The sequence below is a fragment of the Entelurus aequoreus genome, linkage group LG04 (assembly GCF_033978785.1).
Source record: "Entelurus aequoreus isolate RoL-2023_Sb linkage group LG04, RoL_Eaeq_v1.1, whole genome shotgun sequence".
Classification (NCBI taxonomy): Eukaryota; Metazoa; Chordata; class Actinopteri; order Syngnathiformes; family Syngnathidae; genus Entelurus; species Entelurus aequoreus.
The window spans coordinates 46,030,195-46,052,849 of NC_084734.1; the positions used below are offsets into that span (position 1 = coordinate 46,030,195).

The 22,655-nt window shown below is 41.5% G+C and overlaps 2 protein-coding genes across 2 annotated transcripts in view; one reads left to right on the forward strand and one right to left on the reverse strand.

Annotated features, from left to right (window-relative positions):
* Positions 1 to 117: 117 nt before the first annotated feature.
* actr10 (actin related protein 10) lies at positions 118 to 8,910 on the reverse strand. The gene is made up of 12 exons (XM_062045006.1): positions 8,674 to 8,910; positions 6,732 to 6,887; positions 6,559 to 6,667; positions 6,374 to 6,481; positions 6,219 to 6,286; positions 6,061 to 6,140; positions 2,115 to 2,150; positions 1,952 to 2,031; positions 1,785 to 1,858; positions 1,190 to 1,271; positions 607 to 808; positions 118 to 524 (listed from the first exon to the last, which is right to left on the reverse strand). Exons 1-12 carry the CDS (start codon positions 8,748 to 8,750, stop codon positions 343 to 345), a joined length of 1,254 nt encoding a protein of 417 aa, XP_061900990.1. The 5' UTR covers positions 8,751 to 8,910; the 3' UTR covers positions 118 to 342.
* Positions 8,852 to 22,655, forward strand: part of LOC133648681 (armadillo-like helical domain-containing protein 4) — a 30,549-nt gene continuing 16,745 nt past the window's right edge. The window contains exons 1-3 of the mRNA XM_062045007.1: positions 8,852 to 9,252; positions 9,782 to 10,393; positions 13,937 to 14,170. Of these exons, the coding sequence (XP_061900991.1) occupies positions 9,802 to 10,393; positions 13,937 to 14,170 (826 nt within the window). The 5' untranslated portion in view covers positions 8,852 to 9,252; positions 9,782 to 9,801. The remainder of the gene's footprint in view (positions 9,253 to 9,781; positions 10,394 to 13,936; positions 14,171 to 22,655) is intronic.

The following is a 22,655-nucleotide window of genomic DNA, read 5'->3' on the forward strand; positions in this document are numbered from 1 at the left end:
TGTTTAGTTTTGTGCACCGTACCATGAAAAAAATAACACCCATTTTCCTTCACCTAAGACATTTTCCATTCATTCATATCAGAGGTTAATTTAGCTGGAATGATTAGAACACGAGTCTGCATGTGCAGAAGGTTTTATTTAAGGACTTGGACCAACACCAGCTGTGCAAATAATAAATAAACGCCAATATTAAGAACTTTGCCCACTGAGTGTGTTTTAACACTGTTGACATTTGGTGGAACCTCAAAGTTTACATCCATACAAGAAGATGCATGATAAATGTAAAAATATGACGTGTAATTTAAATATCTAGCAAATAAGAGGAAGTGTTGTGTACTTAATCTACTTTTCGGTAGAGAAGGCTCTCTTCATTAACGGGGGCGGGGTCTCGCCAGTCTCGTAAAGGGACTCCGGCGGAGGCCAGCTCAGACAGCACCAGTCCGGGATGCGTCCCATCTGGTTGTAGTAATCGCGGGACACAGACCTGCTGCCCAGGATGTCCTGCAGCCCCCCGAAGATGGCGCCTGGAGAGCAGAACACAATAAATCATGTAACAAAAGAGGTTCATCTGGGTAAAAAAACAAAAGAGGCAGTAAAACGTCCAACCTCCCAGCCAGGCGGTGCAGTTGGGCTTGGCGGGTGGTGAGTGGATGCGGAAAGTCTTGCTGGCCAGGACGTCGCAGTACTTGGGCCTCTCCACTAAGAGACGAATTTCGGCCAGGAGCCGGTGCAGGAAGCCTGGCAACATGGCTGTTCCGCCAATGACCACCAAGTTCTCAGACAGCACTTTGCGCGTGTCAATAGGGCACTAAAAATGACAATTGACATGATGCATTACAGCAAATAATACAAACTATCTCTCTGAAAGTAGATAATAGCTCCTACAAGGCTTTCTGATGCCATTTGACTATTCTTGTAGTGTTCATATGTTTATAAAATAAACTAAAAAGCATTATAACTTACAGACACAAGGGAAGCACATTTAGGGATGACTATGATATGCTATGATTCAGTTCTTCATTTAATTAGGGTAACCTATATCAACTCCACATGTGACGACAAAAGCACAATGGAGACGGTGTCACAGCTCAAACAGCTTCCTACTTAGAGGAACCACGCATTCCTGTCAAGGCTCGGCGGGCCAACTAATTAGCCGCTCGCATGAAAAGACGAGTAGGTCTTGGCGTACCTTCACCAGAGCGTCAAGTATTAGCGACGCCACACTCTTCTCCTCGTTGTCCTGCTCAAACAGAATCTCCATCAGCGAGTCCCTGCCAAGAAAAGAAGGAGGTGACCACCATTGACGTCTCCTTAAGACATATTTAATGCTAACTAGTCATTTGCCGTTTGCAGTTCAAGTGATGGGAGACATAATGAAAGCAACTACTGACGGTTACCAACAGAGGGCGCTGGTAATTCAGCACAAAAACAAGTTCATTTATTTTAAACAAGTTCATTTATTTTCCATCCATCCATCCATTTTCTACCGAGTTGTTTTTATTGCTCACTTTTTGCCTCCCACAGCATCCATAAAATGTTATTACCTGCATATGTGTTGGCCAATTATGTAAATTAAACAATGAAATTATAAACCCAATACATGTGATATATTTCTGATATATTTCCCAATAAACCTTAGAAAATGCTATTTTTAGTTGTCAGGTTAGCTAGTTAAACCCCAAATGAGGTATGTGATGTCTAAATCCATCTTTAGCATCGTCTAGCATTAAAACAAAACTGTGTCATCAATTAGTAACATTATAGAATAATCAAGGAAAATGCACCTTATGGATCCTTTGATGTGCAGGATTTTCTGTCCATCTAGAGGATAGTCCACATCAGGAGGCGGGGCTGGACGCTACAAACATACACAGAGGAAGAAGCAGCTGCACTAGTCATACACAATAAACTGTATACACCTTCATGTAGTAAGTATGCACATTTTTCTTACCTCAGATGTGCTGTCCAGGGTGAACCTGGCCTTCTGAATCTTGAGGCCTCGCTGGAGGTCGCTGACGAAGCATGTTCTCACTGTCGGAGGAGAGAAACGTGTTCTAGAAGCAAATATGACTTGAACTAGATGCAACACTCGGTAGAAGTCCAGTCTAACTCACCCTTAATGTCCTCCACAGTCTCCTCTGGGATGGTTCCTTTGAGGAAAAAACAATGTTCAGTAAAAATTGCAGCAATTACTTAGGTTTTACTGACACCACGTCTGGCTCACGTTCGCCCATTAAATACATGTGGTGGTGAAGCTAGCTGTTTTCAATGGGTACTAGGTGTCATTTTGCCTTTCTCGGCTAGACAACAATAACTCACTGTACGCTGGCATTGATCAGGCATCACTCCGCCGTTTGCAGCTTGTGCAAAACGCGGCTGCCCGTCTCCTCACCAGTACCAAAAAAACGCGAGCACATCACCCCAGTGCTGGCCTCACTCCACTGGCTCCCTGTCCGTCACCGCATTGATTTTAAATTACTTTTAATTGTTTTTAAATCCCTAAATGGTCTGGCCCCACAATACTTGACCGAGCTGCTGCATCACCATACCTCGTCTAGAGCCTTGAGGTCAGCTGACCAAATGCTTTTGGCGGTCCCCAGATCCAGGCTAAAGACCAGAGGGGACAGAGCCTTTTCCGTTGCCGCCCCTAAGCTCTGGAACAGCCTTCCCCTCCACATTAGGTCAGCCCGGAGCCTGGGGGTCTTCAAAACCCTCCTTAAGACCTACCTCTTCTCGCTGGCCTTTGACCCGAGCTGAGTCCGCCCACTAGGCCACCATTTCTAGTCCCCCCCCTCCCACCCCTTCGCTTTAGTTGTATTTTTCAATTTGTAGCACTTTTATTTTTTTTATTTTTTTTATTCTGCAAATTTTTTTTAACTTTTTATTCGACCCCTTTTACCGTATTGCATTTGCATTATCTTGTTTAGCACACTCATTGTTTATGTTCTTTGTTTGTTTTTTTTGTTTTGCTTAGTTTTTTTTTTTGTTGTTGTTGGTTTTTTTGTTTTGTTTTGTTTTTTGTTTGCTCCATGCTTTTTTTAACCTGTAAAGCACTTTGGTGCAATCTAAAAAGTTGTTGAAAATGTGCTATATAAATAAAGTTGACTTGACTTGACTTGACTAGAAGAGAAAATGCCCTATGCTTGTGTTGTTTTTGGCTGTACAAATTATTCAAATCGCAAAAAAGATAAACATTTCTTCAGAGATCCTCGAGAGGCAATCAAAAAGGGTGGAAGAGTGCAAGATTTTACGAAACGACAAAAGAGAAAAGCATGCAGCTCACACTGCAGTCCAAGGGAGCAGAGTTGAAGAATGCATGAGTTTGCCCTTCGTTAAAGGTTTGTTTTATATACTTTTAACGTTCATTATTTCCCATTTGAGTGTTATCTTGATATTGTTCGTATTTCTTAAACACGTTTGCTACAAGTGTTTTGAAAAGCACCAACTCGGCGAGTCTAAATAAAAGAAAGCAAATGTCAGCAAAAGAGTTAAGGTTTTACCAAAGGTAGCAATCATAAATGAATATTTCAGCACATACATAATGTTGACATCTACAGTTTTATTTTGATAAAGACAGGGAAAAACACGCTACTCGTAGACGGTGCGTGCAACTGCAATAAACATTAGTAGGCGCAAAGTTAAATCATGAAATGAAACTTTACCCGAGCAAAAACAATGCATATTTTTCCGGGAGAGTCTTGATACCAATTTACTTGACACAGCCACACACAAACAAGTTGTAGAGCTCCATGCTTTTCCAAGTTTTCATCTGTTTTGTCGTGTAGAACGGCGTCTGGAGCACAATAGTACGATATGTCTGGGAACACGACCGACGTATAATCCTAATATCATTCGACAAGTCTTTTATTATAAAGTACAGGGATCTATTCCATTGCATAGTTTGATTTTTGTGCTCATATCTGCTTTTTGCAGGAAGATTTAAGCCTCTTTTGTATTCAGATAGTTTGCACGCTTCTTGCTCCCATCTTGACTTGGTCGACCACCACTGGTTTTCACTTCTGGGAAGAAGTCACGTGATGGAATACAAGCAATAGGATGCAAATAATTGTATCAATATTTAGAGTGAGCAGCTTTATAAGTCTCAGCTTAACACAGTAACAGGTCTATCTGGTTTGAAAGGTGAGATAGCACTAAAATACACTGTAATTGTGTGAGTTATTCACACATCTTCATGTAACAAACATTACAAGTTTCCTCCATACATTTGTTCAGCTGTGGCGGCCTACCACAACTCAATATGGACTGCGTACAAATAGATTTGGCGTTACCTGTTGGGTGGGTGGGGGTATGCGCCATAACTCGGCTTTATATTCGCACTGGATATGCATTACAAGTAAAAGACAGGAAGTGTTTCTTGTGTCATGCATTTACTCAGTACTTAAATACAAGCGGGCACAAAAGAGCTGAGATCCAGACATGCAAGGCACCTCCACAAGCCTGGAGATTGTGTGCATTGTAAGCACTCGGGACGACTCAATTTTATTCAGATTCTTGGGGTCATGATTTTCATTCAGAATCCATTCTTGATTCAGAAGAATCAAGAAGACAGAGGCTTGAGACACTCTTCCGTCATTTAGTAACACATGGCCTTCCAGGTAAACTAGAGGTTTCCAAAGTGCACTTGCGTTATGGCTAATTATGCAAATAGACAATGACATCATCTAGACCAGACCTGGGCATTCGGCGGTGCGCGGGCCACATCAGGCCCTTTGTGCGTCCCTGTCCGGCCCGCTTGAGGCCAATCATAAATTACAAAATAAATTTTAAAAAGTATCTATGTCGAGTGTGCAATACAACGGTGCTGCTTTTGTTTTGAAAAGCGTTATTTGTATTACTTCTGTGTGGACGTATGCTCGTGCGCGATTGTGAGTGAATGTGAACAGCGGCAATCACAAATTACAAAATAAATTTAAAAAAACATCTATGTCGTGCGTGCAATACAACTGTGCTGCTTTTATTTTGAAAAGTGTTATTTATGGGCGTATGTCTGTGTGTAACCTGTGAGTGAAGGTGCACAGCGACAAGTGATGCCCGCGTATCCCAGAGACGCTAAAAAGAGAAAAGTTGATGACGAATGCCGTGTTTTCAACAAGACATGGACTGCCAAGTATTTCTTTACAGAAATTAAAGGTAAAGCCGTGTGCTTAATTTGTGGTACACAGCTTGCTGTGTTTAAAAAATATAATTTGAATCGCCACTACACGACGAAGCACGAGGAAAAATACCGGAATCTGTCTGATGAAGCGCGCGCAAAGGAGGCTGATGCGTTGATGGTAAAACTGCAAACCCAACAAGGACTTTTTTCCAAATTTCACACCCCCAGAGATGCAGCCGTCAGGACAAGTTTCGTCATTTCTCACAAAATCGCCAGAAAAAGTAAGGCGTTTTCTGACGGAGAGTTTATTAAGAAGTGCTTATTGGACTCTGTTGCACTGATATGCCCGGAGAAGAGATGAGATGAGAGCTGCGATGTACGTGACACCGCCCAGCTGCTCATCTTCTTACGTGGGATAACTGCAGACTTTCAAATCACGGAGTAGCTGGCAGTCATGCAGTCAATTAAAGAGACAACCACAGGTAATGACTTGTTCAGATAGGTAAAAACGTGTTTGGACATGTTAGGACTGAAATGGGACAAGCTGGCAGGTGTGACAACAGATGGTTGTCCAAATCTGATGGGGGAAAATGTTGAGACTTTTAAAGAGGATGCAGGATAAAGTGACAGAAATTGAAATTTTTGCATTGTATTGAAGTGTTGTGTAAGACAGTGTTAAAAATAAAACCATCAAAAGCAATCTGCTTTTGTATAAAGTTAAGTTAGGTTAAATGAAATTATTATTATTATTATTATTTATCTTACGGTATATCAAAAATAATTTCAGAAAAATGTAATTGAAATATTGTCGGTGTGGCCCTCCAGCAGTGCTCAGGTTGCTCATGCGGCCCCCGGTAAAAATTAATTGCCCACCCCTGAACTAGACTCGCTGGCAACCTACCACCACAAATAGGTTGCAGTCCAGTGGAAAACATAATAATTACCAATGCTGGCTGGTACAGTTTGTCCAGTGGTGGTGTCTGTGTCTACGGTGCACTGCTCCACAAGAACGGTGTCTAGTTCTCTAAATGTAAACACAGAAAATATATGAAAGCGGTATATACCTTTATGTGTTTGTCACACAGACATTAAGGAATCTTACTTGTGGATGGCTTTTCCGCCTAAAGGCAACGCCTCCCACGCCGGCAGGATGGGCGTGCACTCGTAAACCTGCCTATAGAGTTAAGGGGTTAACATCCACATTCCCATTAAACCTCTCAGTTTAAAAGCAACACAGACACTGACATTAAAGGATACAGGCAGCACAAGCGTCTCTGTGTGGCCGCAGTCCATCACAAGAGCAGAGTTGATACCCAGAGTCATGATGGCCATCAGGTGACTTGGTGCAAACAGCACCGAGGGCACCTAAGAAACAACCACACATAAATATTACACCATATGTGCATGTCTTAAAGGAGGTTGACGTAAGACGCTTGTGTTACCTCAAACTGTTTGAAGAAAACCTTGCTGAGCGTCTCCCTGAAGTGGGACGGGCAGAGGATGGACTCGATAATGACCACTCTTCTGTCGCGAGGGTTCACCAGCAGGTGCCTGGTGATGGAAAGCAAGGAAACAACTGAATTATTTTCCTTTTTTCATACAACACTCTTCTTACCGGAAGTAGAGTGTGTGGATAAACTCTTTGAGGATGACATAGAGCTCTTCTGTGTTGATGTTGTACTGGACCACTTTGGTGGCCTGCCGCTGGCCTGGCATCCGGATCTCGCTCGGAATTATGAACCTGGGCCCCGTTTCCCCTGCAAAGCCGCATCTGCACAGGAAAAGAAAATCACAGGACACTACATTAGGTAAAGCTGCACAGAAATCCAGCACAAGATAAAATCCGCCTTTACAAAGAATATATTAAACAGTGATCACATCTAACTGACAGAAAATAAGTTTGCTTGTAGTTTGAAGCCGTTTGTAATACTCCAACTAGGAATGTCCGATAATGGCTTTTTGCCGATATCCGATATTGTCCAACTCTTTAATTACCGATACCGATATCAACCGATACCGATATATACAGTCGTGGAATTAACACATTATTATGCCTAATTTGGACAACCAGGTATGGTGAAGATAAGGTCCTTTTTAAAAAATAAAATACAATAAAATAAGATAAATAAATTAAATAAAATTTTTTGAATAAAAAAGAAAGTAAAACAATATAAAAACAGCTACATAGAAACTAGTATTTATATGAAAATGAGTAAAATTAACTGTTAAAGGTTAGTACTATTAGTGGACCAGCAGCATGCACAATCATGTGTGCTTACGGACTGTATCCCTTGCAGACTGTATTGATATATATTGATATATAATGTAGGAAACAGAATATTAATAACAGAAAGAAACAACCCTTTTGTGTGAATGAGGGAGGGAGTTTTTTTTGGGTTGGTGCACTAATTGTAAGTGTATCTTGTGTTTTTTATGTTGATTTAATAACAAAAATTAAATTAAATTTTAAAAAACGATACTGATAATAAAAAAACGATACCAATAATTTCCGATATTACATTTTAAAGCATTTATCGGCCGATAATATCGGCCTAACTCCAAACCTCACACATAGCTAAATTAGATAAACGGGCCTATGCTGACTAAATTATGGGACAAAGATGTCTTCATTTCTGCTTCTTGTACATCATTGCCATGTGATTTGCTGTAGGCGAGGTTATTGTGCCTGAGTGACTAAATCTCAACAGGGACGGACTGTAAAAATTAGTTAACCACACTACACCACATTAAGTGGCGCAGTTAAATAGGGGGGAATGGCTCAGATTATGTATTTAAGATTAGAAAATATTCAGATTACTGTGTATTTACTTTGTGTACAACAATTGAGGTCAATGGCAGGGGGATCATGAATATTAGAAATTGAAAAACATATTTCATGCCACATGACAGACAGAAATCAGGTTACATCAAACTAATCCGTTTAAAGACATCAGGGGACATTTTGCATTTGCCAATGTAGGAAAGCTTTTATAATGCATTAAAACCGTAGCCTGTTTTGATGCTATGTTGTGATGTGGTATTTTATATATTTATTTTTTTCTTTTAAATTGTAATTTTACTGCCTTTTTTACGTCATGGCCAGGGGACTACAGATGAAAACTAGTCTTCTGGCTAATTCTGGCTTTGTTAACCATGTTTAGTCATGTTTTTTTATGAAATTGCATTGTCACATTTGAAATAAACTAATCTTAATCCAACATAACAAATGGACAATTATAACTGCATGACGCACATACATGGACAAATGTTGACAATGTTAAATGTCTATGTCATAAGTAGTGTTTCTTCTTACAGCATTTAATCTGGTTTAGTTGGCTCTGCAGTAGCTAACACTGACAAGGTTAGCATGAATTTATCACCTCCCTTTCAGTTTCCTGATTTGACTCGACAACAAGCGAGCAATGTTCGAAGTGTATAATTATGTTCAGTGTAATACAAATCACAGTCATTTTTGTGGGGGGGGGGGGGGGGGGGGGGGGGAATCATGAGAGCGAGCGACGGCAGATGGCTGAATGCTAACGATTACTAGCACTCACTTTGTGTACGCTGCTCCCAAGTCGATGACGATGGCAGTCTTCTCCGCTCCACTTCCAAGATCATCAAATAATGGCATCGTCGAGTTGTTTAAGACCACCTTAACAGCGAAAAAACGCCGTGGAAGTCAGCTTTGACGATCTTTTTTTTCACATTATCACCATCATTGGAGGAGGAGAGGGAGTCAATCTGTTGAATTGTGGCTGGGTTGGGCGGGGGCTTGAGAGGCGCGACGACGTCACACAAAAAGCGCCTGTTCAAAAATGTGACAAAAATAGTACTTGAGCCTCGACTATTATTTTGATTGTTAGAATTGAAATGTTTGTATTTTTGTGCATATGTGTAAGGACACGCGTGGGAGAATACACCTTTTGACAATTCATTGGAATGAATGTCTAATTTACACTTTTAAGTACCTTTTTTGCTTGAGTGTCTGGTGGCAGCCACTGGAGCGGTGCATGCTGAAGGAGACGTGAAGCCGCCACCACTCCGCCGAACCTTCTCTCCTCCCTGCATCCTCACACAAGAACCCACATTCCCGTCGTGTCCTTTGCATCCTCCATCATGACGATCGCTGCAAGGTAACGATACTTGGGGTTATTTCATTTAGCCCTATGCGACTTTCACTATCAATATGCTCTCGATGGCACATAATATACAATAATATTTATTTATCAGCGCTTGCTTGTTTACTAATCATACGTGGCTGCACAAAAAAAAGCCTGAACGGGGAAAGTGGGCTTGGATTTGATTTTTTTTAAATTAGTGTGCACCACTTGACGATCATGCTTACAGTGACTCAGCTCGGATTTTGTGATCATGACACAGCGGATCTGCTAATAAGTGCAATCAAGGGGCTGCAAAATAAATTAAAAACATATTTTTTTTTTGTATTTTACATGAATGCTTGCACAAGCGAGAATGTGTTTTGGGGGTAAAGTGTCTGTTAATTTGCACAAAAAAATCAAAATTGTGCAACTACTACACCAAAGTAGACACAATGTAAAAACACATGCACTGGCCCTTTAAGGAGCAGCCTCACACAGTAATACAAGTTCCAATAGTCTATTTAAGCCTCTTAGCATTTATCATGGATGTGTACCACTGCAGGCACTGAGAGCAGACAGAAGATGCTGATGTCCGACTCGCTCTACCACTTCCTCCTGGCTGGAGCATGTCTGTCTGTGTGTGGAGGTCCAGTCCTACAGCACCCATCGGCATCCAGGTCAAGAGATGGCAGTCATGTGGACGTGAGCTCACGTGGACTAACATGGAGACCTTTAGGGGTCTCCGTCCATAGCGACAACAATTTCCATGGGGAATCCGGGCTGAGCACATTTGAGACAAGAAGGAGGATGCAGGAAGCTGCACGTCGAAGAAGCACAAAGAAGAGCCACCGTGAAGCTTTGCTGATTTCTCCCAGAACAAGGACCCCAAGAGACATGGAGTACATCAGCACACATGACGAAGATGTAGAGACAAACTGGACATCTTCCACCGAGCATTCAAATTCATCATTTGGGATCAAAAGTCCTGCCTCCTCCAGGGCCATTCCTTCACCTGCCTCCCCTCAGACCTTCATGACCTTACCATTGTTGGCTAATGAAGGTCCACTAATGCCCACACCACCAGAACCACTCTTACCTGACATTGAATCCAACATGATGCCCAAAGACGACAGCACGGAGAGCCTCTGGACTGAGGCCGCCAGATCTGGTGGAGGTAAGAAATGCGATCAAATGACAACATTACTGCATCATCTAATGCAGTGTTTTTCAACCATTGGGCCGCGGCACACTAGTGGGCCGTGAGATACAGTCTGGTGTGCCGTGGGATATTATCTAATTTCACCTATTTGGGTTAAAAATATTTTTTTGCAAACCAGTAATTATAATGTGCAAATGATGTGTTGTTGTTGAGTGTCGGTGCTGTCTAGAGCTCGGCAAAGTAACCGTGTAATACTCTTCCATATCAGTAGGTGGCAGCCGGTAGATTATATATATTTATACCATGAATTGATTAACGTGGACCCCGACTTAAACAAGTTGAAAAACTTATTCGGGTGTTACCATTTAGTGGTCAATTGTACGGAATATGTACTGTACTGTGCAATCTACTAATAAATGTCTCAATCAATCAATCAATCAGATAATTGCTTTGTAGATGTCAGAAACAGCGGGAGGCAGCGTGTCTAATGCTTAAACCAAAAATAAACAAAAGATGAGTGCCCCTAAGAAAAGGCATTGAAGCTTAGGGAAGGCTATGCAGAACGAAACTAAAGACAGCAAAGACTTAATGTGGAGCAAAGATGGCATCCACAATGTACATCCAAACATGACATGACATGACAATCAACAATGTCCCCACAAAGAAGGGTAAAAACAACTGAAATATTCTTGATTGCTAAAACAAAGTAGATGCGGGAAATATTGCTCAAAGGAAGACATGAAACTTCTACAGGAACATACCAAAAAACGAGAAAAAGCCACCAAAATAGGAGCGCAAGACAAGAACTAAAACACTAGACACAGGAAAACAGCAAAAAACTCAAAATAAGTCACAGTGCGATGTGACAGGTCGTGACAGTACACCTACTTTGAGACAATAGCTATAGTGATGCATGGTTAGTTATGGTTTAAAGTCATACCCAACAATTGCGACAATGACTTTTTACTGTCAACTGAGTTTCGTTTTTTAATGATTTCTGCTGGTGGTGTGCCTCCAGTATTTTTCAACGCAAAAAATGTGCCTTGGTTCAAAAAAGGTTGAAAATCAGTGATCTAGTGAGATCTATTCCAGCAATGTTGCCTTTCCAAAGATAATAGTGTTCATTGTACCACTGTTTATTATTGGGTTTCTGCACTGCATTTCTAACATCACGTTGACCTTATTTATCTTCATGGTATTAGAAACAGCTCTCAGTATGATGCACTACAATCTTACACCACTGCAAACTACAGTAATAAACACAGTGCTCCACTTTGAACATGCAGGTGGTGTAAGTTATATTCTGTTGCATGCGGGGCTTTAAAGAACATCCTGCAGGGTCAAGGCAGGATGGCATGATCATGTAAGAATATTTAAAATGGAATGGAGTGGATTTATGCACTCTTAAGAAAAATAATTTTCAAAATATTTAAACCATTCATCATTACATCATAACCATTCAGTGCTTGCCTCGACCAAACTTCCTTGACACTTACAAGAAGAAAAGATTGGAGGCACATCATGTCCTTAGACCTGAGGGGTCCACAAATAAATCATTATATAATGAAAGACAATGTTGGGCTTTTTCGTGCATAGGTATAATGTATGTGATTGGCATAACGAGTGCCTTGCTGCTGTGACGTTGATGCTAATGAGAAAAAGATATGCTTGTTTGCAGTTGATTTCCTGCTACAAATATTAGTCTCATCTACAATTTTTTATGGTGTGAAGTTCATATCTGGTCTCATTGTTTAGCTATAAATGTCTCTGTAGTTCAGCAATGTTTGCCAGCAATATCAAGATTCAGTATCTGCTGTTGAGCCTACGAGAGATTTATTCATCTAGTTTATTAATACTATTAAGGACATTTTCTTCATGCTAACAAATCACCAAAGTCGCTATAATGTGGTCATCCATGACCGTGTTGAATAAAGCACATTGCTTTCCTGCACAAAACAACAACAAAGCTTTTAATTTCTGTTATTTTCGACAACGAAAATACGGTGGTTTGGACCAACAATTACAATATGTATTACTTGGACTTAAATTTGCACAACCAGGTCTTCATAGTTCTATTTAGGCATCCATCCATCTTCTACCGTTTGTCCCTTTTGGGGGCGCGGGGGGTGCTGGAGCCTATCCCAGCTGCATTCGGGCGGTAGGTGGGGTACACCCTGGACAAGTCGCCACCTCATCACAGGGCCAACACAGATAGACAGACAACATTCACACACTAGGGCCAATTTAGTGTTGCCAATCAGCCTCCCAGGTGCATTTCTTTGGATGTGGGAGGAAGCCGAAGTGCCCAAAGGGAACACACGCAGTCACGGGGGAGAACATGCAAATTCCACACAGAAAGACCCAGAGCCCAGGGATCGAACCCAGGGCCTTGTTATTGTGCTGCCCCAATTTGGCTTTTTAACATGGTCTCCATGCTGTTTAAAGGATGCTGTCTAAGTCAATATCTGCTCCTCCAATTGAGATGACAATTTTCAGGCTGCTTTTAGAAATCATTTGGACAAAAAAATAAACGTAAATTTATTTGAAAGAGTATTTTTTCTTTCCACTGCAGTATTCTTTGTCATTGTGTAACAGCTACATTGTGAACGCCAAACTTCTGTGTTCAAAGATGTCACAGCGGAACATTTTGATCTTGACACAGCAGCTAAAGAAAACCTCTCCGTATTTTCCTGGATAAAGAATATGAAAGATTTTATTCTTGACAGTAACTACAATATGGCCTTGTGGTTAGAGTGTCCGCCCTGAGATCGGTAGGTTGTGAGTTCAAACCCCGGCTGAGTCATACCAAAGACTATAAAAATGGGACCCATTACCTCCCTGCTTGGCACTCAGCATCAAGGGTTGGAATTGGGGGTTAAATCACCAAAAATGATTCCCGGGCGCCGCCACCGCTGCTGCTCACAGCTCCCCTCACCTCCCAGGGGGTGAACAAGGGGATGGGTCAAATGCAGAGGACAAATTTCACCACACCTAGTGTGTGAGACAGTCATTGGTAAAGAAAAATAAATTTCACTCATCACTAAGTCGAGCGCAGACCTTAGCCATGGTGAAAAACACATTCATTTAAAAGTAGCTGTAGTACTACTACATTGTCACAAGATGGCAGCAAATGAAAGCGCACGCAGCCATTTACAGTTCTCGCCTGCTAAGTTCAGTATTTGTCTTTCCTCGGACAGAAGTGGTTCTCCAACTTTTTTCACCAAATCCCATCTCCGAAAAAAATTGTTACCACCATAATGACCAACTGTAGCTCAGTAGGCCTAAGTTGTCATTAAAAACAAGGCAGAAGTTTTATTTACATTTAATATTTATGGCCTCTGTAACATTACACAGAGTTTGAACAGTAACACTGTTAAAGTATAGGAAAATAAAACACTGTACTTTAATTGAGTGAGTATTTGTCCTACTACTAGATGGAGCCCGCGTACCATTACTGGTACACATACCACAGTTTGAGTATCCCTGTTCTAGGACAACAGCATGTAAAAAATGTTGTGCCCTCAAACGCACCTCTCATTTTTTCACTGACAACCGCAGACACTGTTGCGCCGCCATCTCAGGAGGACGCCACAGAGGGCACCATGTCGTCTGAGGCCCTCCCTCTAATTTTTGAGCCTCTGGAGGAATCTGCGACAGACGGCGCCCAACAAGCCCCGCCCGACAACTCCCTGTTTCCCACTGCCACCATGATGACCCGAGGCGCGCCCCTGTCGGAAGCAGACCAGGAGCTGATGGTCACCACGCAGACAATCAAGGGAACCATCCAGTCAGGTAAGTTTGCTTCACTGCATGGCACAAAAAACATCCAGTTTAGGAAGTTGGATGATGCCAGAATAAAAAATAAAAGAGGCTGCCCTATTTCTGTTTGAGAGCTCGTCTTGCTTCAGGCAGCTCCTGGCTTTCCCTCACCGAAAATGATCCTGCAGAGATCAATCAATCAATCAATCAATGTTTATTTATATAGCCCTAAATCACAAGTGTCTCAAAGGGCTGTACAAGCCACAACGACATCCTCGGTACAGAGCCCACATACGGGCAAGGAAAAACTCACCCCAGTGGGACGTCGGTGAATGACTATGAGAAACCTTGGAGAGGACCGCATATGTGGGTAACCCCCCCCCTCTAGGGGAGACCGAAAGCAACGGATGTCGAGTGGGTCTGACATAACATTGTGAAAGTCCAGTCCACAGTGGATCCAACACATCAGCGGGAGTCCAGTCCACAGCGGGGCCAACAGGAAACCATCCCAAGCGGAGACGGGTCAGCAGCGCAGAGATGTCCCCAACCGATGCACAGGCTAGTGGTCCACCCGGGGTCCCGGCTCTGGACAGCCAGCACTTCATCCATGGCCACCGGACCTATGCAACTCCCCCTCGCAAGGGACAGGGGAGAAGAGGAGAGAAGAAAAGAAACGGCAGATCAACTGGTCTAAAAAAAGGGGGGGTCTATTTAAAGGCTAGATTATACAAATGAGTTTTAAGATGGGACTTAAATGCTTCTACTGAGGTAGCATCTCTAACTGTTACCGGGAGGGCATTCCAGAGTACTGGAGCCCGAATAGAAAACGCTCTATAGCCCGCAGACTTTTTTTTGGCTCTGGGAATCACTAATAAGCCGGAGTTCTTTGAACGCAGATTTCTTGTCGGGACATATGGTACAATACAATCGGCGAGATAGGCTGGAGCTAAACCGTGTAATATTTTATACGTAAGTAGTAAAACCTTAAAGTCGCATCTTAAGTGCACAGGAAGCCAGTGCAAGTGAGCCAGTATAGGCGTAATATGATCAAACTTTCTTGTTTTTGTCAAAAGCCTTGCAGCCGCATTTTGTACCAACTGTAATCTTTTAATGCTAGACATAGGGAGGCCCGAAAATAGTACGTTACAGTAATCGAGACGAGACGTAACGAACGCATGAATAATGATCTCAGCGTCGCTAGTGGACAAGATGGAACGAATTTTAGCGATATTACGGAGATGAAAGAAGGCCGTTTTAGTAACACTCTTAATGTGTGACTCAAACGAGAGAGTTGGGTCGAAGATAATACCCAGATTCTTTACCGAGTCTCCTTGTTTAATTGTTTGGTTGTCAAATGTTAAGGTGGTATTATTAAATAGATGTTGGTGTCTAGCAGGACCGATAATCAGCATTTCCGTTTTCTTAGCGTTGAGTTGCAAAAAGTTAGCGGACATCCATTGTTTAATTTCATTAAGACACGCCTCCAGCTGACTACAGTCCGGCGTGTTGGTCAGCCTTAGGGGCATGTAGAGTTGAGTGTCATCAGCATAACAGTGAAAGCTAACACCGTACTTGCGTATGATGTCACCCAGCGGCAGCATGTAAATACTAAAGAGTGCAGGGCCAAGAACCGAACCCTGGGGAACTCCGCACGTTACCTTGACATAGTCCGAGGTCACATTGTTATGGGAGACGCACTGCATCCTGTCAGTAAGATAAGAGTTAAACCAAGACAAGGCTAAGTCTGACATACCAATACGTGTTTTGATACGCTCTAATAAAATATTATGATCGACGGTATCGAAAGCGGCGCTAAGATCAAGAAGCAGCAACATAGATGACGCATCAGAATCCATCGTTAGCAATAGATCATTAGTCATTTTTGCGAGGGCTGTCTCCGTAGAGTGATTTGCCCTGAAACCGGATTGAAAAGGTTCACAGAGATTGTTAGTCACTAAGTGTTCATTTAGCTGCTGTGCAACAGTTTTTTCGAGAATTTTGGAAATAAACGGAAGGTGGGAGACCGGTCGGTAGTTTACCATGAGGTCAGGATCGAGGTTAGGTCTTTTGAGCAGAGGATGAATAGCCGCTTTTTTGAATGCTAGGGGAACAGTGCCGGAGGAAAGTGATAAGTTTATAATATTTAACACTGATGGACCTAATAATACAAACAGTTCCTTGATAAGTTTCCCAGGAAGTGGGTCAAGTAAACATGTTGTTTGTTTTATCCCACTTACACGCTGTAATAATTCCTCTAATGTTATTTCATCAAAAATAGAGAGACTATTTTGGAGGGCAGTGTCCGTCGTATATACAGTCGTATTTGTGTTAATAGAGCCCAGTTGTAGCTGGGATGCGTTGTCTTTAATCTCCTTTCTAATGAGTTCAATTTTCTTATTAAAGAAATTCATAAAATCATCTGCCGAGTGGGTGGAGCTACTGGGAGGAGTCCCTTGTTGGGTTAGCGATGCTACTGTACTAAACAGAAATTTAGGATCGTTTTTGTTGAGGCGGATGAGATTTGAGTAGTATTTAGCTTTAGCTAAGGTAAGCATGCGTTTATAAGTTATTAAACTATCACTCCATGCTTGATGGAAAACCTCAAGTTTAGTCGCGCGCCATTTGCGTTCCAGTTTTCTACATGATAATTTATGAGCTCTAATTTCTTCTGTAAACCATGGGGTGCGCCTTTTAGGGGCCCTTTTTTGCTTTAGCGGTGCTATACTATCAATAATTTCGCGCAAGGCATCGTCAAAGTTGTTAGTGAGTTTATCAATAGAGCCGACATAATTTGGGAATGGTGCTATTACCGAAGGCAGTAAGTCAGCAAGAGTCATCGTTGTGGCAGCATTAATGTTGCGGCCGCTATAGCAGTTATTATTATTATTAGCTTGTTGACAAAGAGTCAAAACTTCAAATTTTATAAGGTAATGATCGGACATTACTTTAGTATATGGAAGTATCATAACTTTGGAGGTGGTGACACCCCTGACAAGCACTAGATCTATTGTATTACCGTTGCGATGCGTGGGTTCATGTATTATTTGTGTAAGACCACAGCTATCAATTATGGTTTGGAGCGCCACGCACTGAGGGTCCGATGGGGTATTCATATGGATATTAAAGTCCCCCATTATGATTATATTGTCGGCGTGCGTCACTAGATCAGCAACGAACTCTGAGAATTCACTGATAAAGTCCGAATAGGGCCCAGGGGGGCGGTAGATAACAGCCAGGTCGAGAGGTAGCGGTGTGACAGACCTCATAGTAAGCACCTCAAACGATTTATATTTATTATTTAGGTTAGGGGTAAGGTTGAAATTTTCATTGTATATTAGTGCGACACCCCCTCCCCTTTTAAGAGGGCGGGCAACATGCGCATTCGTATAGTTAGGAGGAGATGCCTCATTGAGTGCAAAAAATTCGTCCGGTTTGAGCCAGGTTTCGCTAAGACCAATGACGTTAAGATTGTTGTCTCTAATGACCTCATTAACCAATAACGCCTTGGGAGACAATGATCTTATGTTTAAAAAGCCCATATTATAGGTATTGGGCTGTTTTGACGAGTTTTTGTTAAGATTATCTGTAGTGGCAATATTAACAATGTTGCGTTTATTATGCGTAGTGCACTTTAAATAGTTTCGACCATATCTAGGAATTGATATGACGGGAATTTTCCGATTGTTTGCTTGGTGCTGCAATAGACTGGACATATCATAATTTGCCACCTCAGTAGAATGCATGTCCACCTCTGACACAGACACAACAGAAAAAACATTATGTGAATTGTGTATTATTCTAAGAGAATTGCTATGCGTACATGGATTATCCAGCCTGGCGCTGGCTAGTTCTAGCTTAACTGACTCCTCACCCGGACTAACAGACATTGTAATTGCCTGTGACCGGGCTTGCTCTAGTGTAGTCAGTCAAGTGAGACTTAAATAGTAGTCTATGTTTCTAGACAGGATGATGGCGCCTTCCTGGTTAGGGTGAAGGCCGTCTCTCATCAGCAAGCCTGGTTTGCCCCAGAAAGAGGGCCAGTTATCAATAAACGTTAGTCCCTGCGTCCTACAGTAGCTAGCCAACCACTTGTTAAGCGAGACTAATCTGCTATATCTCTCATCATTGCCTCTCGCAGGCAGGGGGCCAGAGACAATTACTCGATGCCTGGACATCTTTCTGGCGAGATCACAAGTCCTGGCTATGTTTCTCTTTGTAATCTCTGACTGTCTCATTCTAGTGTCATTGGAGCCAACGTGTACAACTATATTCGCATAATTAGTGGTGCGATTAGCCTGTCGTACGTGTTTACTAGGCCTGTTGCGAGTTAGCTCCCTAAGATTAGCTTCAATGTCAGGTGCTCTGGCCCCGGGGATACACTTTATTGTGGCTGGTTTGCTAAGCTTTATGTTTCGGGTGATGGAGTCCCCTATAACTAAGGTGTGGTGCCCGGTAGACTGGGGTGTAGGACTAGCTAAAGAGCTAAATCTATTATGCGTCTCAACCGGTACACCGTAGCTTGTAGGCCGCTTAGGACTGCTACAAGCTGGGCTAGTTAGCTCGCTACAGCTAACGCTAGCAGATGTGTCCGCAACATCTAAAGTTACGACATTACTCTGCTCTAACTGGCGGACACGGCCCTCTAGCAGAGCCAACCTCTCCGTGAGTATGGTGCAAGACGCGCAGGAAGCCATTACTCACAGTGTTTTCTGTCACCGAGTGAAGTTCCTGCTGTCCTCAGGGAAGTGGTCGCGGTCTGTAGGAGTAGCTTCTTACTGACCGGCGCTGCCTTTCTCCGCGCTAGCTTAGCAGCTAGCTAGCTGAAAAGCAGGTGAATATCAACACAGGAATGAAGCCCGAAGCTGTTCTGTTTTCCTTTCGAAAGCTGTTTGCTTCTTTCAGTCTGGCGAGGAGGAGGAGGAGATGAGAGAGCAAGCTTGAGTGCTTGATCTGAAACCAAAAAAAGATGGCTACAGTACATAAAGACGCTTTGATCAAAGACGGGAAAACATCAACTGCTAATTAAGAAGTATTTGAGGGGAAATATCATCAGATTTAAATAGCAGGAGTAACAACACTGTTTATTTATGGAGCACTATAAAACAATGAGTGATATTCATTCATGTTCAAGACAAAGGTTCCTTTTGCACATTTTTTTTGCACAAATGTTTAACTCTTAGCAGAGTATTATTCATCTGGATGCAGGTTTTCATCATGTCTGAAAGAGCAAAATACAAAAACTATTAACTGATTAATAGAAAATGGTGTCCCGAACTTTTTCAACTCCGATACGATACCGATAACCGTGCCTTGAGGATTGGCCGACACCGACATTATTCCGACACGATTTTAGCAGGAATCAAAATACATAATTATTATTTTGTAGTGTGGAAGGTTAAAAAAGTTCTGGTCAAGTGAAACTAGTCAAACAGAGAACAATTGTAGGTAGCAAAAACACTAAGGCACAGGTGTTAAACTCAACGTTTACTCAACGTTCACATGATTTTATGTGTCCCGTGACAGCATGGAAATAATGTGCGTTAATAAAGAACTTTGTCTTTCTTGTTAAATAGATTTACATTTAGACAGAAAATGATTGTACCGCATACAACTGCAGTTCTTAACTCAATATTATTTGATGCAACAAGCTATTCCAAGCTGAACTTGAATATCTGCTTGTCATATTGACTTCTGATTCCAAAACAATGTGTTGGTAAATAACAATAATCACATGAAGGGACAATTGTGTAATAATACCATGAGGCGATTATATATTTACATGGGTTTGCAGTTATAAGTGGCCCTCTGAAGGTAGTTGTAACTGTAATGTGGTCCATGATGAATAAAGAGTCTGACACACTCACATAAGGCATGAAAGTACATACTTTTTATTTTGTAGCGTGGACTGTTAGAAAAGGTTTGATCAGGTGAAAATACTCAGATAACAATGATAAGTACACAAATACTAAACCATACAAACTTTATTTATAAACCTTATGACAGATATGGTTGGTTGGTTGATTTGAACATATATACAGTTTCAAAATGAGGCATCACATTTTTACATTTTATTTACACGTCCAAAAAGGAGTAGGAAGAAGCAACACTTACTAAATCCTACCCTTTTTCACACTTCATATTAATTACTAACACATGTTCACTTCTTGTACTCAGTTTGTAGACATTTCAAATCATCCATCCATCCATTTTCTACCGCTTGTCCTGTTCGGGGTCGCATGCAGTCTAAAAGAAAAACCTGCTCAGTGGCCTTGTGGTTAGAGTGTCTGCCCTGAGACTGGAAGGTCGTGAGTTCAAACCCCGTCCGAGTCATACCAAAGACTATAAAAACGGCACCCATTGCCTCTCTGCTTGGCACTCAGCATCAAGGGTTGGAATTGGGGGTTAAATCACCAAAATGATTCCCGAGCGTGGCCACCACTGCTGCTCACTGCTCCCCTCACCTCCCAGGGGGTGAACATGGGGATGGGTCAAATGCAGAGGATACGGTAATTCCATCACACCTAGTGTGTGTGTGTGTGTGTGTGTGTGTGTGTGTGTGTGTGTGTGACTATCAGGGGTACTTTAACTTTAACTTTAGTGGAGTGTTAATTTGTGTTTTGGCATCAGGTGGCGGTCACAATATTTATTAAAATAATAATAATTTAAATTATTATTTAAATGCACTTATTCTAATAAATATTGTGACCGCCACCTGTTGCCAAAACCCAAATACGCATGACGCAGGAAGTTGAATGATCTAGAGATGTGTTACTGGATATTTTTTCCTTGGAGACTTTGTATGTGTAAGTAATATGCAATTATAATAATTTGACAAATGTGCTGGTTTAGATTGCAATATTGTTCAATTAGGGACACCTTATTATGTATGTTTAGTTTATGTACTATTGTGTGCTCAGCTGTTGTGTAGCTGCAAGCTCCTAGTAGCCTCCCATGTTTACCTTTTGTAAATGACTTGACTAATATACAAGAAAAGACCAACTCTGTGTGGTTATTGGAAGACATTTAAATGTTAACCTGTGGTCCAGTTTTGAACAAGTAAACGTGCTGAAGGACTGCTTTTATCTGAGTTTATCATAGATTTTAAATGCAAGCCGATATCCAATATTTTTTTCTGATTTCACACCAGTGTCCCTATCAGACCGATATCCGATATAAATATCAGAACGGGACACCCCTAGTTAATACATAAAAAAAAAATACAACTGTAAATATACCACGAATAAATACAATATACTTTATTGTCTCACTAAGGGACATTTGTCTTGTACTCAGCAACTGTGCCACAAATGCCTTAAAGGGGAACTGCACTCTTTTAATTTTTATTTTGCCTATCGTTCACAATCAGCTTTCTGACATGTACAAATTGGCTCGTTCTTGGTGGCTAGCAATGCAGCTAATGGGAGCAATCAATTCCACCACTAAATCACTTTAAAAATGCATTCAAAAACCGTCACCAATACTTCATTTACGTTCCGTAACCTGTATAGTAACCAAAATGTTCCAACATTGTTATTTAAGAACACTAAGGACCTCTTTTTCTAGCGTAGTAACACATTGGCTGGCTACAGTATTAGTCGTAAAAGCTAACTACAGCAAGAGATAAACTAGCTTTTACGTTAACACGAAACAGGTTTGGGTTTGTAATGCACAACACTGCGATACGACACCAATCTGTACTGACTGAACAGTCATATTACAGTATCTGTAAAGTATTAAACCACATTTCATGTTTTGTTTGTACACAGCGAGCCAGACAGCGTATGTACTGTAGTTGTAATAACACGCGTGACGTGATCAATATAAAGTGTGACTCACTCAATGGACATTTGTCTGTTTGGTCCAGCTGGCCAGGGACATTTTTTCCAGTTAATTATGGGTAAGCACGCCATTTAAGTCGAAATAGCTTGGCTTCAAATTCCACATTTTGCAGCTTCGATTCACTTTTACCTCACTCTCTTGGCTTCTGTCTGCTCCAACGTCTCTTCCTTAATGCTGGCTTCTAGAAGCAGTAGTTCATTCTTCAAAAATTCAGATTAAAAAAGATAAGGTTGTTAATCCTCATTTGTCCAAAAATAGTCGTCTTTGATTAGAACACACACAAGCGTTTTGTATCTGGAAGGGGTTGTTGCCAGAAGTCAGATGTGCGCTGCTATGGAAACGGAAATAAATGCGCCAAAGAATTAGTTCCGGCAATGATTAAAATGAGCAAAATATGGTAAATATTGTACATATTACATATTGTTATGAACGTGTCTGTAACTATATTATATATAGACTTGCAGCGTGTATACAAAATGTTGATGGAGGGTTTTGAAATTGCTTTTGAAGGCTTAGAAGGCAACGTTTTTTTGTCATCTTTACAACCCCCCTCCCTCAAAAGACATGTGCTCTTGTCTCTCATAATGATTATAAATGATAGACAATATTCCAGAATAAGTGCAGTTCCCCTTGAACAGCCACAATGACAAAAAACAGACATATACCTCTTAGAGACTAA

Excerpts from the sequence above, each read along its gene's own strand:
- actr10 (XM_062045006.1), bottom strand. The coding sequence starts at position 8,750 with ATGCCATTATTTGATGATCTTGGAAGTGGAGCGGAGAAGACTGCCATC. Across the intron at positions 6,482-6,558 it reads TTTTCTTCAAACAGTTTGAG|GTGCCCTCGGTGCTGTTTGC; the intron begins GTAACACAAGCG and ends GTTGTTTCTTAG. Across the intron at positions 6,287-6,373 it reads CAGAGACGCTTGTGCTGCCT|GTTTACGAGTGCACGCCCAT; the intron begins GTATCCTTTAAT and ends CTCTATAGGCAG.